General features: G+C 42.5%; 1 protein-coding gene across 1 annotated transcript; it reads left to right on the forward strand.

Annotated features, from left to right (window-relative positions):
- Window positions 1–2,212: 2,212 nt before the first annotated feature.
- LOC107114416 (RING finger protein 11-like) lies at window positions 2,213–13,019 on the forward strand. The gene is made up of 3 exons (XM_015415891.1): window positions 2,213–2,412; window positions 7,045–7,214; window positions 9,995–13,019. Exons 1-3 carry the CDS (start codon window positions 2,281–2,283, stop codon window positions 10,164–10,166), a joined length of 474 nt encoding a protein of 157 aa, XP_015271377.1. The 5' UTR covers window positions 2,213–2,280; the 3' UTR covers window positions 10,167–13,019.
- The last annotated feature ends 1,333 nt before the right edge of the window (window positions 13,020–14,352 follow it).

The raw sequence follows: 14,352 nt of genomic DNA on the forward strand, positions 1-14,352 counted from the left end.
TCTTTCCCTGTTTTCAGCTCTGGGCCAGCCCCCCAATTAGTCTGCAAGTGCATCCTCTGTGCTTTCAGCCTCAAGTCACTTCCAATAAACAGAAGTGTGGGGCTGACAGTGTGTCCCCAAGCCACTGGTAATCACTCAGAAAATCTCATACAGTCACAAAAGTACTGGCAGTTAAATTTTGTAACACTGAAAACACTGAGTTCTTCAATATTGTTTTATCATCATACACATAGCATATTCGCAGTATACAAAATTTGTCACCTTTAAACAATAATAGACCTGTTTTGAAACTATGTTGAATATGTTTACAGAATATACAGGAATTATCATGCTGTAATGCTGCAGAATAGATCGTCTTACATTAAAATCTTCATATGACACAACTTGAGTGAGTAGAACCTTATCTTAAAAAGCATTTCACTAATTCCAAAAGAGAAAATATTACATTGGAGCTTTGTTCAGTGCCCCCACATTTCCAATTTTTTTTGTTGGAAAAATGGGGGAAAAGCCCTTGGGGGGAGGAAGGACAGGGAGGGTAGTTTTGTCTCCCCCAGGCCTTTGAATCTCTTTCAAGAACAGTGATTACCTCTGTCCTGGTTGTATAATGTCTGGCATGATGCTTTTAACAGTTTAAATTATTATGTATTTGATTTTAACTTGTTGTACACCACCGTGATTCCGCCTCGCGGGGAGGGCAGTATAAAAATCAAAATAATAATAATAATATTAAATGGTACAAGAACAGGATGCATCTTATGATCATTTCAACTGTAGAGTGCTAAAAGATTGAATGGACTTTAGTCATGATGACAATGGTAAGCCACTATTTGTTGTCAACTGAACAGTCACATTTTAGTGTGTCCTACTAAATCTGAAAAAAAGTTTGAGTCCAGTGACACTTTTAAGACCAACAAAGTTTTATTCAAGGTATAAACTTTTATGTGCATGCACACTTCTTCAGATACTAAATCTGATTCTAACAGAATGGATTTTCCTGCAGTGTGAAGTTCAGTCTGTAGTATACACTGTGGAATACTAAACAGAGACCAATAGTCACTCTAATAAGCATAATCTAATAATCACATGGGGTCGCGAAGACTCAACTGTGCGACTGAACAACAACAATACCTTAGAATCAGTTTCAAAGGGTAGCTGTGTTGGTCTGCATAGGGCAGCATTAGGACTTTCGCGGGCCCTAGGTACTTTTGCCTTTGTGGTCCCACCCCCTCCCTCCATAAAAAAAATTAAATTTATTTAAATACTTCAACATTTTATTTTTCCCTGTTTTAGGCAAAATTTAACAGATTTTCATGAGTCCTAAACATTTTGTTGTTGGGGTTTTTTTCGATCCTAAAAATTTATTTTTTTCTTCTGATTTTATAAGAAATTAAAACACTTTCATTGGCCCCTAAAAGTATCTGAGCCCACTGTGCCTAATGGATAACTTGGCCCTGAGTCTGCAGTAGAGGAGCTAGCACTTTAGCTCAGAGATTAAGACGCTGGGCGGCAGACCAGGTCTGTAGTTTGGCACTTCAAGACCCGAGTGCCATCTGAGGAGTGAGCTCCCTACTCTGACCCCAGCTCCTGCCAACCTAGCAGTTTGAAAGCAAGAAATTTCAAGTAGATAAATAGGTACCGCTTCCGTGGGAAGGTAACAGCGTTCTGTGCACCTCAGCATTTAGTCATGCCGGCCACATGACCAGTGAGAAATATTCGGACAGCACTGGCTCTTCAGCTTGGAAATGGAGATGAGCAACCCCCCCAGAGTGATTTGCCTTGCTTTCGAGCAAGGTAACTTTAGCACTTTAGAGACCCACAAGATTTTCAAGACTCGAAGCTCCCTTCGTCAGAATCACTTTTGCTATTTACTTCGATGGGAGGAAGGCTGCATCCCGACATGAAGTCAGATCACTGTAACAGAGCAACTGTTAACTCGCCAGTGAGTATATGCAAACCTTAATTAAAAATACCCAATAAAAGCAAAGAATTTGCCTTTTGAAACTGTACCTATCGTATAGCTTCCCATGCAAACTAGTAAAGTGAGCAGAGGAATTCTTAACAGGCCGCCTTTCTCACCCTTTTACTACCCTGTCGCGTGCCGGTCCACTTTCTCCCAACCTCACCAGTACTTGGCGCTGCGGAAGTGCGGAGTGCCTGATACGCGAACTACAATTCCCGACAAGCCATGCGAACTCTCTTCCATTGCCCCCCATTCCGGAGCTGGCGAAGGGAGGTTGCCCGGGTCGGACCCGGCGGCGGCGGCGGCCCGAACGGGCGGGCATGGGGGGCTGCCTTTCCTCACAGGCGGCCGATGACCTTTCGTTGCTCAACGACTCTACGGGCGACGGAGCGAGCCTTGGGCCTGGGGATCAACCCCCACCGCCCACCTCTGCTCCGCCTCCCCCCTACCAGGTACGGAGGGGAGCGGGGGAGAGGCGGAAAACGGCGCTGTGGAGCTGACATGGTCCAGCTACGCGCTCGGAAGGCGGGGGGGGGGTGTCTGTTGTGGGCAGCCTCCGAGGCTTCGCTGGGCAGAGGGTAACCGGCTGATACAGGGGGAAACCGGGGCGGTGTTTACGAGGATATCGGGTTCTTCAAGCTTTTCGTCTGGGCGCACTGTCGGGATTGGGTCGGCTAACCGAGTTTGGTTTACTGGAGCAAATGGCGAGGGATGGAGCCACAGAGGTGAGCCGTGAGCGATCGACTGAAAACAAGTTGGAGACTCTGGTTTCTTCCACCTTTGTGAACTGGACACTCAAGAGTTCAAGCTGGGAGGTCCATCTAGCTCCGGGATGCTACTGAGGTGAATTTGCTTCAGTTGACTGAATGATGGGTTTATGAAGGTGAGCTGATACCGGGGAGAGAACTGGAGCGAGAATCCCCTTTGCCCCGTAAATTGTTGGCCTGCTGGGACTGAGAGATTAGGATTACTGGTCTACCTATTACTCTGTCGGCAGAGCGGGGGCTATATAAACATCTGGATTGAGGATCTGAGGCTGAGACCATGGAGTGCAATGTAATTGAAGGCATAAGGTTTGTCTGTCAGTTGTGGAAGGGGCCACCTCATACCAAGACCTGGGAGACTAAATTATGCTAATAGAGTTTTCAAGGCAAAAGACCTTCAGAGGGGGATTGCCATTTCCTGGCTCTACATCATGACCCTGGTATTCCTTGGAGGTCTCCCATCCAAATACTAGCCAGGGAGACGTCTCCTGCTTAGCTTCTGAGATCTGACAAGATCAGGTTAGCTTGGCTATCCAGGTTAGGGCAAGATGGTCAATTAGAGTAAGGTAAATAAATTAATTTTAAAGGGGCACTTGGGTGGAAAAACTGAGGAGAGAATTCTATGTCAGATGGAAGGACGCTTCAGTAATACGGAGCTGCAAGGGGGGAAAGATGCAGGCAGACAGCAGTCTTTGGTAATGTGAAAAAGCCGCCAGGGGCAGCTGAAGTTGGACAGCAGGAAGTTCACAGAATGTGTATCACCTTATGGAAAGTGACAGAAGAGGGGCCTTTTCACTATCCTGGCTCATTGCAGGGTTTTGATTGAAAACTCAGGTTCCAGACTGTGTGTTAGTTGTTGTGATCTTGCCTTTTTCTTAGTGAATCTCTGGAAAATAATGAGCTATGGCAGTGGTTGTTGTAATATTGGTCAAGATCCAGTATTGGGCTGGAACTCTCTCGCAGCTCAGAGTTCCAGTGGGTGAGCTCAGAGAGGAAGGTGAGCTCAGAGAGAAGGGTGGATAGCGAGATAACAGAAATAGATTTGAAGCTAGAACCAGAGGTGTATTTGCTTAATATGTTACCGGAGGGGATTAAATATAATGAAAAAAGTGTGATATTATATGTCCTCACAGTATCCAGAATACTTGTAGCTAAATCGTGGAAATCAGATAAAATTCCAAGTAGAGAAGAATTAACAATGAAAATTTTGGAAATAAAAGAAATGGACAAATTGAACATGATACTAGCGGGGGAAGGAAGAAAATGTATTCCAAAAAAGATGGCAAAAGTTAGATAGATGGATGGGGGAAAACGTGTAATGTAAACTCCAAAATATGTAAATGTTTATTTTATGCATGCTTTATACAATGGAAAATGATAAATAAACGATTTAAAAAGAGAGAGAGAGGAGGGTGGATAGCAAATTTGGGTTTGCTTATGTATAGTGTGCAAAATGGCCTTGAGATACAACTTGTTGCTCAGTAATGCCATATATTTATGAATATTAAATATGAAAAATAAAATAGAGATGTGTATAGTGTAAACTGACTTCTGAGAGGAAATAGCATGGAGTTGCTCTGTAAGTGGATTTCAAAAGCTACAGTAAGTAAAGTATAGTAAGTTTATAAATGGGTCCCACTTCCAAAAGTTGGAAACCCACACTGCTGTGGTATTGAGGGAAGCTGAGGTCTCATATAAGAACATAACATAAGAGATGCCAATGTTGGATCAGGCCAAAGGCCCATCCAGTCCAACACTCTGTATCCCACAGTGGCCAGAAATACCAGTGCCATCAGGAGGTCCACCAGTGGGGCCAGGACATTAGAAGCCATCCCACTGTTGACCCCCCCCAAGCACCAAGATGACAGAGCATCACTTGCCCCGGAGTCCCTATCTATACCTTGTGGCTAATAGCCACTGATGGACCTCTGCTAGTCATTCTTTCCACAGATGAATTGCCTAGAAAATTTAATAATTTGGTTTCATCCTAGTAACAGTTGCTCTCTGTGCCTTTGATCTTTCCTTTCTGATGCCTGATACTCATTTTGAACCGTTTGATTCTGGTGTTGTGCATATTTTTGTACAGTGCCACACCTTATCAATCTCCATAGGGAAGCGTTGTTCAAAGTAGGCTGGCTGCTCTTCTATGAAGAAAGAAGTAGGGATGGGTTTTTATTGTTTTGTCCTTGCATGTTACCACAGACCTGTTTCAAACTATATGGATGAGGCAGACAGCACAGTGTTTCTGAGTTCTATGTAAAGCAGGGGAATGGAATAAACTAGGCTTCTATTCCCAGAGAATACTGTAGGGGGTCTTAGAAGAAACAAAGATGGACAGCCTACCTCGGTGTGTTGAGAGAAACCAAGGACAGGAGAAATTATTCATATTAATTAATTAAAAAAACTTCTTAATGACAGTTCTTGGTTGTGGGCAGTGCTCTATACTGCCACGTGCTGTAGAGGTAAGTATGTATGCATTGCCACAGAGTAACTTATGGTTAGCTAAAGCAGTGCCGTGGCTGGAGCAAGGGTACACCAATGTGTGAAAGAAACTGGGATGTGATCTTTGTAGTATACTACTATTGGACCACTGCTCCTGAATAAAGGTTTGTCTAGATGCATGCCTGGGTATAAGGAGTTCATTGGTCCTTCAAAGATTTTATCACTATAGTGGTGGTTAGAGTGTCGCATTAGGATTTGGGTGACCCAGGTTCAAATCCCCACTTTGCCATGGAGGTTTGATGAGTAACCTTGACCCAGCCTAACCTGCCTCACAGGGTTATTGTGAAGATAAAACGGAAGAGAGAATTATTTAAGCTCCCATTGGGGAGAAAGGCAGGATAAAATGAAGCAAATAAATATGCTTGTCTTCTGCACACTAGAGTGTGACATTGCTCCAGAGCCACAGTACTGTAACCAATGAAGGTACTTTATCTAACTAAACCTTACTCTACGGTGATGTGGTGTTGGAGTAGAGTTTAATGCAGGGGTGGCCAAACTGCGCCTCGGGAGCCACATGTGGCTCTTTCACACATGTGCAGCTTCCGACAGGGTGGCTGGGGAAGTGAAGGGGAGGCAGTCTTCCCTTCCCCAGCCAGTGTTCCCCTCCCTGGGTAGGTTTGAGGTGAGGGGGAGCAGAGAAAGAAAGCAACTTTAAATGCATTCTCAAAGCCCCCACCCCCCTGGCCGGCTTGGAGAAAGCATTTGTCTCTTTAAATATCATTATCAATATCTGTTTTTACCTCTTTTGTTTTTATTTCTGGCAGTCTTATTTAATGTTAATACAAAGCAAATTTGCATATTTGCCAATAAAAACATGTGTAATATTTGTTGATGAGTTTTAGATCAAATCACGCATGAACTCTCCCTACCCTGTTTCCCCAAAAATAAGACCTACCCAAAAAATAAGCCCTAGCAGGATTTCTATGCATTTGTGGTATAAAGCCCTAGTGTGTCTTCTTGAGAAAAAATAAATATAAGACAGTGTCTTATTTTCGGGGAAATACGGTAGTAGCTAAAATGACTAAACAGGAGCTATTGTACTTTGGTCACATTATGAGAAGACAAGCATCACTGAAAAAGACAGTAATGCTAGGAAAAGTTGAAGGCAGCAGAAAAAGAGGAAGACCCAACATGACATGGATTGACTGAGTCAAGGAGGCTACAACCCTCAGTCTGTGAGACCTGAGCAAGGCTGTTAATGATGGGATGTTTCGGAGGTCATTAATTCATAGGGCTGCTGTAAGTCAGAAGTGACTTGATGGCACTTAACATATGCAGACGGTGAGGCACACATGTCATAGGGGCAAGTATGTATGCATGTGACAATACAGAACATTGCCCAAAACCAAGAACTGTCACGAACAAGTTTTTTTGTTAGTATGAATCATTTCTCCAATCCCCAGTTTTTCACTGCTTACACAGGAAGGTCATCTTTCTTCTAAGACCCTCTGCACCTGCAAACTACACTCTTGCTGAGTGGTGTGTGTATATTCTGTCTGAGTGTTCTGGAAAAACGTGAACTGCCAGGATGAAGCAGGTAGCAGTACCCCTGTTTACCCTTATCTGTGTGCAGCAGAGTAGCTGTTATCAGACATTTTCAGCCGTGCATATGCCAAAATGTTAATTTGTACACATGTGAATGCATGATTATGTAGTTCCACATTTGTAAAAAATTTACCAAAGTCACAAATCTTTTGAAAGTGCAGAGTGGTTCATAAGAGAAGGGATCTGTTGCTGACAGGATTGCTGTATGTTTGTGTACATCTTCATGTGATTACTGGCTGGTTACAAGAGCTGCTTGGTCTTTTGACTTTCTAGGAACATGCGCCAATTCCAGTGTATCATCCTACACCCAGCCAGGCACGTCTCGCCACACAACTGACAGAAGAGGAGCAGATCCGAATTGCTCAGAGGATTGGGCTAATCCAACACCTTCCCAAAGGAATCTTTGATCCAGGCTCAGAGCCATCAGAAAAAAAAATTAAAGAGTACGTCCTTCATGTCCAATGCTTTGTATTTACCATGCTAGCTTAATAGCAATTATTTGCTAATGGTGCCTAAAGAGGCAGTATGCTTCATTAACTTGGTGTGCAGCATGTTGTTTTACACATCTGTATAGGCCCTGTCCACTTTTTTAGACACCTTAATACTGTTTTGCATCTACTTCCTAAATGGAGCAAGTGTTTTCTTGAGAATAATTTATTGGGAAGATAACAAGACTCTCCAATTATGGAAGAAATTTGAAGAAAGCAGGAAGCCCAATTGTGAAGATGGTTGCTGTTGATCAAAATACTCATTTGGAGAAATATCTAAAGCCGTTCTGACTAAGAGAAAGACCTGTGCATGCACAAACACAAATGCCCTCTGCATTTGACTTCTGGTATTTCTTTACCTCAAGAACTATGGTTTAGAACCTGTAATCTGCAGGTGCAATGATTGCAGATCTTTCCTGCATTCCCCTCTCCCCAGCAGCCCTTTCCAACACTGGGAAAGTTTATTCCTGGGGTCAATGTGCCCACATGGACTAACAGCCACCAAGGGTCACGAGACTGTAGTGGAGAGGAAGAGTGGGGCAAATTTGCCCTCTTCTTGCTCTTCTGTACCTACTGAAGAAGCAGAAAGGCAGTTTTGTCCCCTTCTCCCTTCCCATTGCAGTCTTCCAACCATTGTGGCTATTTGCCCACTCAGGGGATGTAGTTCCTCCTTTCAAGTAACCACTCCTCCATAGCAAGGCCCATCTCTTGTTTTCAAGGACTGTTACGCTAGACTGGTGGTCCCAACCTGGGGGCCAGGGATTCCTGGGGAGCCCCAGAGTTATTGCAAGGGGTCTGCAAACGCATATGGAGCATTGTCATTTTGATCTTTTTGTCATTATGTATTTTCTCAATCAACAGATGCTAATAGTACAACTATTATCATGTGAGATGTGGGGGATGCAGATTTTCCCCTGTAAAGGTGGGGAACCAGTGCTCTTAACCAGTAGGCTCAGACAGAACAGATGGAGTATGGAAAAATAGTTTTGCAGAAAGTAGTTGATTCCTAATGAAAGCACAGAGATGAGTTACATTATTACCCAGAAGAGGTTATTCTGTTAGGTTCCCCCCCCCCCCGAGATAGACTGTACTGTTTATATGATTATGGAAGTCACATCTAGAAACAGAGGTCATTTCGGGGCGGATTGCAGTTCCCTCGGGTGAGGTACGGTGGGCGGGGCACATGATGAAGCCCCGCCCCCTGCTTCCGGCCCTCATTCAGCCAGGAGGAGGCAGGAGAAGAGGGAGGGTAAGTTGCTTCCTCCCTGCCTCTCCCCACCCCTGCCTGCCTGGGGCCAGGGAGGGCCTTCGCAGGGCTTCCTCATTGGGGGCGGGGTGTGTGGCCTTATGACACACTTCCGGTGATGTCAGGGGGTGTGGCATATGCTAATGAGTTATGCTAATAAGTCCCTCCAGCTCTTTTTCTACGAAACGACCCGTCTAGAAACATTCGCCTTTTTGCTTTTTGAAATTGAGATTATCATAGAGATTTTGGATATGTCTAAACTTCTGCTGCCTACCTATGCATCCATACTCCCCTGGCTGGGAGCCATATTCCTCTCCCCCCAAGCTAGCATACTTAAAATAAAAATTTCTTTCACTGTCTTTTCCATCTACATACATTTAACCTCTGGAATTGTTTGCTATTTAGACAGACTAGTACTGGTTGTAAAAAAACAAAAAAGATACATTAATAGAGTTTTTTTGTATCAGCAGCATTTAGGTGGGATAGAGAAGGAACGTTTTTAAATTTCTACTTTGGAAGACAGGAGGGAACAACTTGTGATGAAGGGATTTTCTGATTTACAGTAGAGAAACAGTTGCTGGCCCCCATAAGAAATGGAATTTTGGACAAAATGGATTTTGGCTAGCAGTGATTGGCTTGCTGTCTTTTGGCCATGGAAATATTTGAGAGGTGGGTGGAAACACTAGGTCATAGCTCTGTCACCTCCAAGTTCATAGTGTGTTGTCTTCTTATCTCAGTTTATGAATAACAAAGGAAGTCTGATGCCAGAATACCAAGAATGTAGGGTACAGAAAATCTTCCTTTGGAAACCTCACTTCCTAGGAATTATGTGGAGAATCCTGAATGTGCTAGATCACAGATCCCTAGTCTTATTTAATCTGTAGGCACTTTTGGAATTTTGGCAACAGGTAATAGGCACTAGAACAAAGTGGCTGCCATGGGGGAGTAAGGATTGATCATAAAATGGCCGCAATGAGGGATGGACCTCACTACGATGTTGGGAAGGTTCCAAAAATATTAGCAGTGCCAAAGCAAGCATGCTGCTATGATGGAGACAGCTGTATCCAAATGAGTGCTTGCTAGTCACCAAGGTGATGCTTTTTTGGGCTCTTCTAACATGCCTTCTCTAGGGAAGTGGAAAGCAGGATTGGCTGTTGGTTTAGGGAAGCATCAAGTAGGTGCCAGAGACATTGGGCATTACTGCATGCTTAGTGTTGCCAGAAGGAAAACACTACAATACCTTCAGTTCACTACTCTGGAATATAATAAAAGAGTACTTATGTTACAAATGGAGTTCAGTGTTAATGGCTTTGGGGGCTAGTTTTGTGAGGTTTATAAGCACTGAGCAAAATGGCAAGTAGTGCTAATTTCTAGTGTATTTGAATTATGATGCAACTTGGGCAGGGGATGTAAAAGATTTGAAACCTCCTAATAGCTTCCTTTTGCTAATGCCATCTTTCCCCCACTTTTTCTCTTTGCCTGGCTCCAGGTGTGTGATCTGCATGCTGGATTTTGTATATGGAGACCCCATCCGGTTCCTGCCATGCTTGCACATCTACCATGTACACTGCATTGATGACTGGCTGATGCGATCATTCACATGTCCTTCGTGCATGGAGCCAGTTGATGCTGCTCTGCTGTCCTCCTATGAGACTAATTGAGGTGGCTCTGTGCCCTGCTCTTGTGAATGTTTCCAGGCCTGGGCTATGTGGGAGGCTAGGAGGTGGCACACACTTTTATTTGCACACTTCTGGGATACACCAAAGAATTCTGTGGTGAAGAACCCTGGTCTCAGACCTCAAAGACAACACAGAGGCATTTTGGCTTGGCTGGCTGTGCTAAAGGTTGACTTGTGCCATAATTGAGCATTTGTACCCAAACTTGATGACAATTAAGGAAAAATGGTAATGCTGGAGTTGTCCTTTCACTCCTTCCACAAATCTTTGTACGTCAAGTTTGTTGTCTGAAATAATTCTTTGCTCTCATGTCCTTCTAATTCCTCACTGAGTTTGCAGGTAGGGTTTTGTTCACTGATCTTGGGATTTCAGGTTAGAGGAATTCTAGGGTTCTGGTTGGTTTGCAGTGGAATCTGGGCCTTTCTCAAAGCATTTTTAGCACTCACTCTTTCATTGCATGAAAGGAACGGTGCTTAGTATTACTGGGTGGCAACAGCAGTGGTATTTATGTTGACCACTGTTGAAGTATATGTGCTGCACTGCAGAAGAGAAACATACAATTCTTTGAGAGACACTTTGTGGACAGAAACATTGGGGGTGGGGCTATAGCTTGTTAGGGTTAGCTGGAAGAAGAGTGCTTCTCTTTCAAAGTTCATGTTTCAGCTAAGGAGACTGCCCAGAGGAATGCTTCCTTCTCTTGTTTTCTGCTTTTAAAGTGTTTTTCTCAATCAGGATGGGTTTTTTTTAATCCTTTCTGAAGTGTTTGCAGGTTAGGCTCCTGTGCTAATATTCTAAAGTTCATAGGAAAGGGGGTACACAGGCTCCATAGAGAATGATTTTATCTTGTCACATGACTAGAACAGATTTAGAGAAGCAAACAGTATTTTCTCTCCCACACTGAAATACTCATTCAGGTGTAGTTAACTGGATTGCTGTTTGATAAGTGAAGATGGCTCACAGTTCAGAATTTCTCCATGAAATTATCTAGCAAAAGCAGCATTGACAGTTTTTAGACAATCCTGATGGCAAGCTTGTACAGCGAGAGTTGGCAAAGTTATTTGTAAATAAGAATTTTATAGAAGGTTGGTGCTTCAGTACAGTGAAATCCTTTCAAGAGACTTGACTATGGGTTAAGGCATTTAAGTGCACTACTATAAAAAGTGAAGACATTTTTGCTTGGCTGTTTGCCCAATGTTTGCTGTTTGCCTTACACAAGTTCAAGTAAAAACTCTTGTCTCATAGGAAACTGCCAGCACAGCCCACTGGTTAGTGCCAAGCAGCAAGTCCCTCCATTTGGAAAGGTTGCCCTTAGTTATGCTATGTTGTTTATTGCCTTGCAAGTGGAGAGGCGTGAAAGTGCTTTTCTGATTATGTATTATCCTTAACAAGGATTTAGCATTTGAAAGTAAAACCAATGTATATTGCATTCAAATTAAATAAAAGAGATTGCCTATAATCTCTTGGATTTTTTCTCTTTTTACAAAAAATTAAAACGACTGCCCCCATCCCTTCCATCATTTTTTTTCAATTACAGTGAAACTTGGTGAATTTTTCTAGTGGTGAATCCTTAGGGATTCGATTCTGCTCCACTTTTCTCTTTCCCAGTAAATGGAGTGATAAGGGGTCAGCTGCAGCCCTGAATATAGTTTATTGCTATAACAGATAATGAAAACTACCTGAACTACTACTCCGCCTGCAGCCCCTCCCTCCCCCACACACTTCATTTCTCAGGTGATTCAGACATCCAAATGTAAGTGATAACTACCATTCAGGAGCGCTCTGTCTGCAGTGGTACCAAAAATGCCAGAATATTTCTAGCCATTCTACTTTACTATGATGGGGAAGAGATGCTAGACTATAAAAGCCTCAAAACATGGTAAAGGAAGGGATGAAGTAGAAGCTGAATACAGCAAAATAGAAGAGACTATAATTCAAAAAAAGCTATTTCCCAGATTTCGAATTAGGGAAGTTTGACTTCTGTAGACCCCCAGAACTTCTGAGACTCCATGGACATAGTCCATTCAGGAGGAAACAACCCTATTAATTACAGATTAGTAGGATTAAAGGGGTTAGTGGGTAAAGAATCAAATGTTTAATGTTCACATGAAGATACACTTGGAAGGAAATCAATTTAAGAGAAGGGCAAAAATTCAGTGGCAGAGCATCTGCTTGGCATGTAGAAGTCCCAATCCTCCTGGTAAAACAATCAGGTAATAAGTGGCGTGAAAAACCTTTACCTAAGACTCTGGAGCCATTGCCAGTCTGACAGTACTGACCTTGATGGACCAATGCATTAAGTCAGCATAAAGCAGCAATATCTAGAACATTCTGGTAACGTTTCAATGCAAAATACAATTGCGTCTTTAAACATTTCTACCCATCATGAAAGAAATCTAGTTTGTTCACACAAGCAGCATTTATTTTTTCCATTCTATCGCATGCATTAATATTAATATAAACTGGCTGTTTACAGCGGACTAACTGTATCTACCTATACGAGTTTTTTCCTAGCTACCTATCATACAAATGGCGTCCCTATAACCAGTAAGTTTACCTAATAGTTTTTCCATATGGTCATGTACCCAGAAGAGAGAAAATAAGTGCTAGCTGCTTGTGTGAAACAAAACTATCATTTGGGTCACCTAGAACAAATTGGCAAATGAATACCTGCATGGCTCATAGCCATTCCTTTCTTCATCAATAAGCTGAACTGTCCCTACATTGTAGGCAACTGACACCATCTCTGACATTAGCTGGTGATTATGTCAAAAATAGATCTTCTCAAGACAGTTCTGGAACTGTGAGTTACAAATAGGTTAACAGCTGTTCCTTGCTGCTTGAAGCATATGATATGTCAGAGGTGGAAAATGGTCAGAAAAATCAGTAAAAGTCCGTTTTTTCATCTTGGTAATTTTTCAGTTTTTTTTTTTTTTAAAAAGATCAGTAAAGTTAGTATTTCTTTGTTTTCATGAATGCAATTTGTGGTGTTCTTGTTTTCGTTACTGCATTTTGGGGGAAACAATGACTTCCCAGTGAGAAAAGAGATTCCCCCCCCCTCCAAAGTTCAGAGATAGTGCAACAAGAACAGAACTTATCTGGGTAATAAAAACAATTTCAGTTGACTTCACTTTTGAGCCACCTTGTGAACATATTGGGGAAACTTTCCAGTTTGTGTTTCCAAATGCAGTGCCCCAACATCTTCCCTTATTAAGGACAAAGGCATGGTATCTAACAGATGTGCTGGCCCCATACTTCAGAAAACAGTTACCGAAGGACTTCAATGGTACATATTACACCTTGTGCTATGATGAAACCGCAAATGCACCATCTTACAAAGAATGGCAGGTAGCTGTTAGATACTGATCACCAACCAAAAACATGATTGTGACCAGGCACCTCCAGACCTTTTTTTATGGGTTTGACAACAGCTAAAGATATTTACAGTAAACTGGAGGAAGCTTTGGATTTGGCACAACTTCCTTGGTCAAAACTGCTAATGCTAAGTAAACATGGGCCAAATGTCAACAACGCTGCCACTAAATGATTATCTTATTTTGAGAGACAGCCTGTTGGCACTTGTAACATTCATCTAGTTCATAATGTGTTCCATAGGGGCCTGGCACAACTGGGAGACGATGTACCAAATTTAATTTTCCTTCACAATGGGAGGATTTCACAAAAATTCAAAGAGATCTTACTATCCCAAATATCATTGCTTGAAACATGTTTCTTCTAGATGGTTCTCACTAGAGTGCTGCTGCAAGACTGACTGAACAGTGGCCAGCAGTACTTTAAGGACTTCGTTCCTAAGAGTAAAAGTGCTTTGGTGAAATCTTCCACAAAGTATAGAAACATAATTAACCTCTTAAAACATAAGACAATGAAAGTAGAGGTGATGTTTTCTTGCACAAGTGCCCACTTATTTATAAAGTTCACTGGCGTGTTCCAGAAAGAAGAGCCTTTGGTGCATGGGATGCAGTTTTGTCAGTATTTGGCCAGTTTTTTGGAATTTGGAATCAATAATTTTACCCCTTTGACTAGTTTTCATCCCTGTGAACAGGTTAACAGCTGTTCCTTTCTGCTTGAAGCATATGATATGAAACAGTTCATCCTACATAATTGCATAATTTAAGATCAACTGCTCAAGTAGGACAGTTAGACTGGTCTTCTT

The sequence above is a fragment of the Gekko japonicus genome, unplaced genomic scaffold, assembly GCF_001447785.1.
Source record: "Gekko japonicus isolate JY-2015 unplaced genomic scaffold, Gekko_japonicus_V1.1 scaffold46, whole genome shotgun sequence".
Classification (NCBI taxonomy): Eukaryota; Metazoa; Chordata; class Lepidosauria; order Squamata; family Gekkonidae; genus Gekko; species Gekko japonicus.

Excerpts from the sequence above, each read along its gene's own strand:
- LOC107114416 (XM_015415891.1), top strand. The coding sequence starts at position 2,281 with ATGGGGGGCTGCCTTTCCTCACAGGCGGCCGATGACCTTTCGTTGCTC. Across the intron at positions 2,413-7,044 it reads CTCCGCCTCCCCCCTACCAG|GAACATGCGCCAATTCCAGT; the intron begins GTACGGAGGGGA and ends TTGACTTTCTAG. Across the intron at positions 7,215-9,994 it reads TCAGAAAAAAAAATTAAAGA|GTGTGTGATCTGCATGCTGG; the intron begins GTACGTCCTTCA and ends GCCTGGCTCCAG.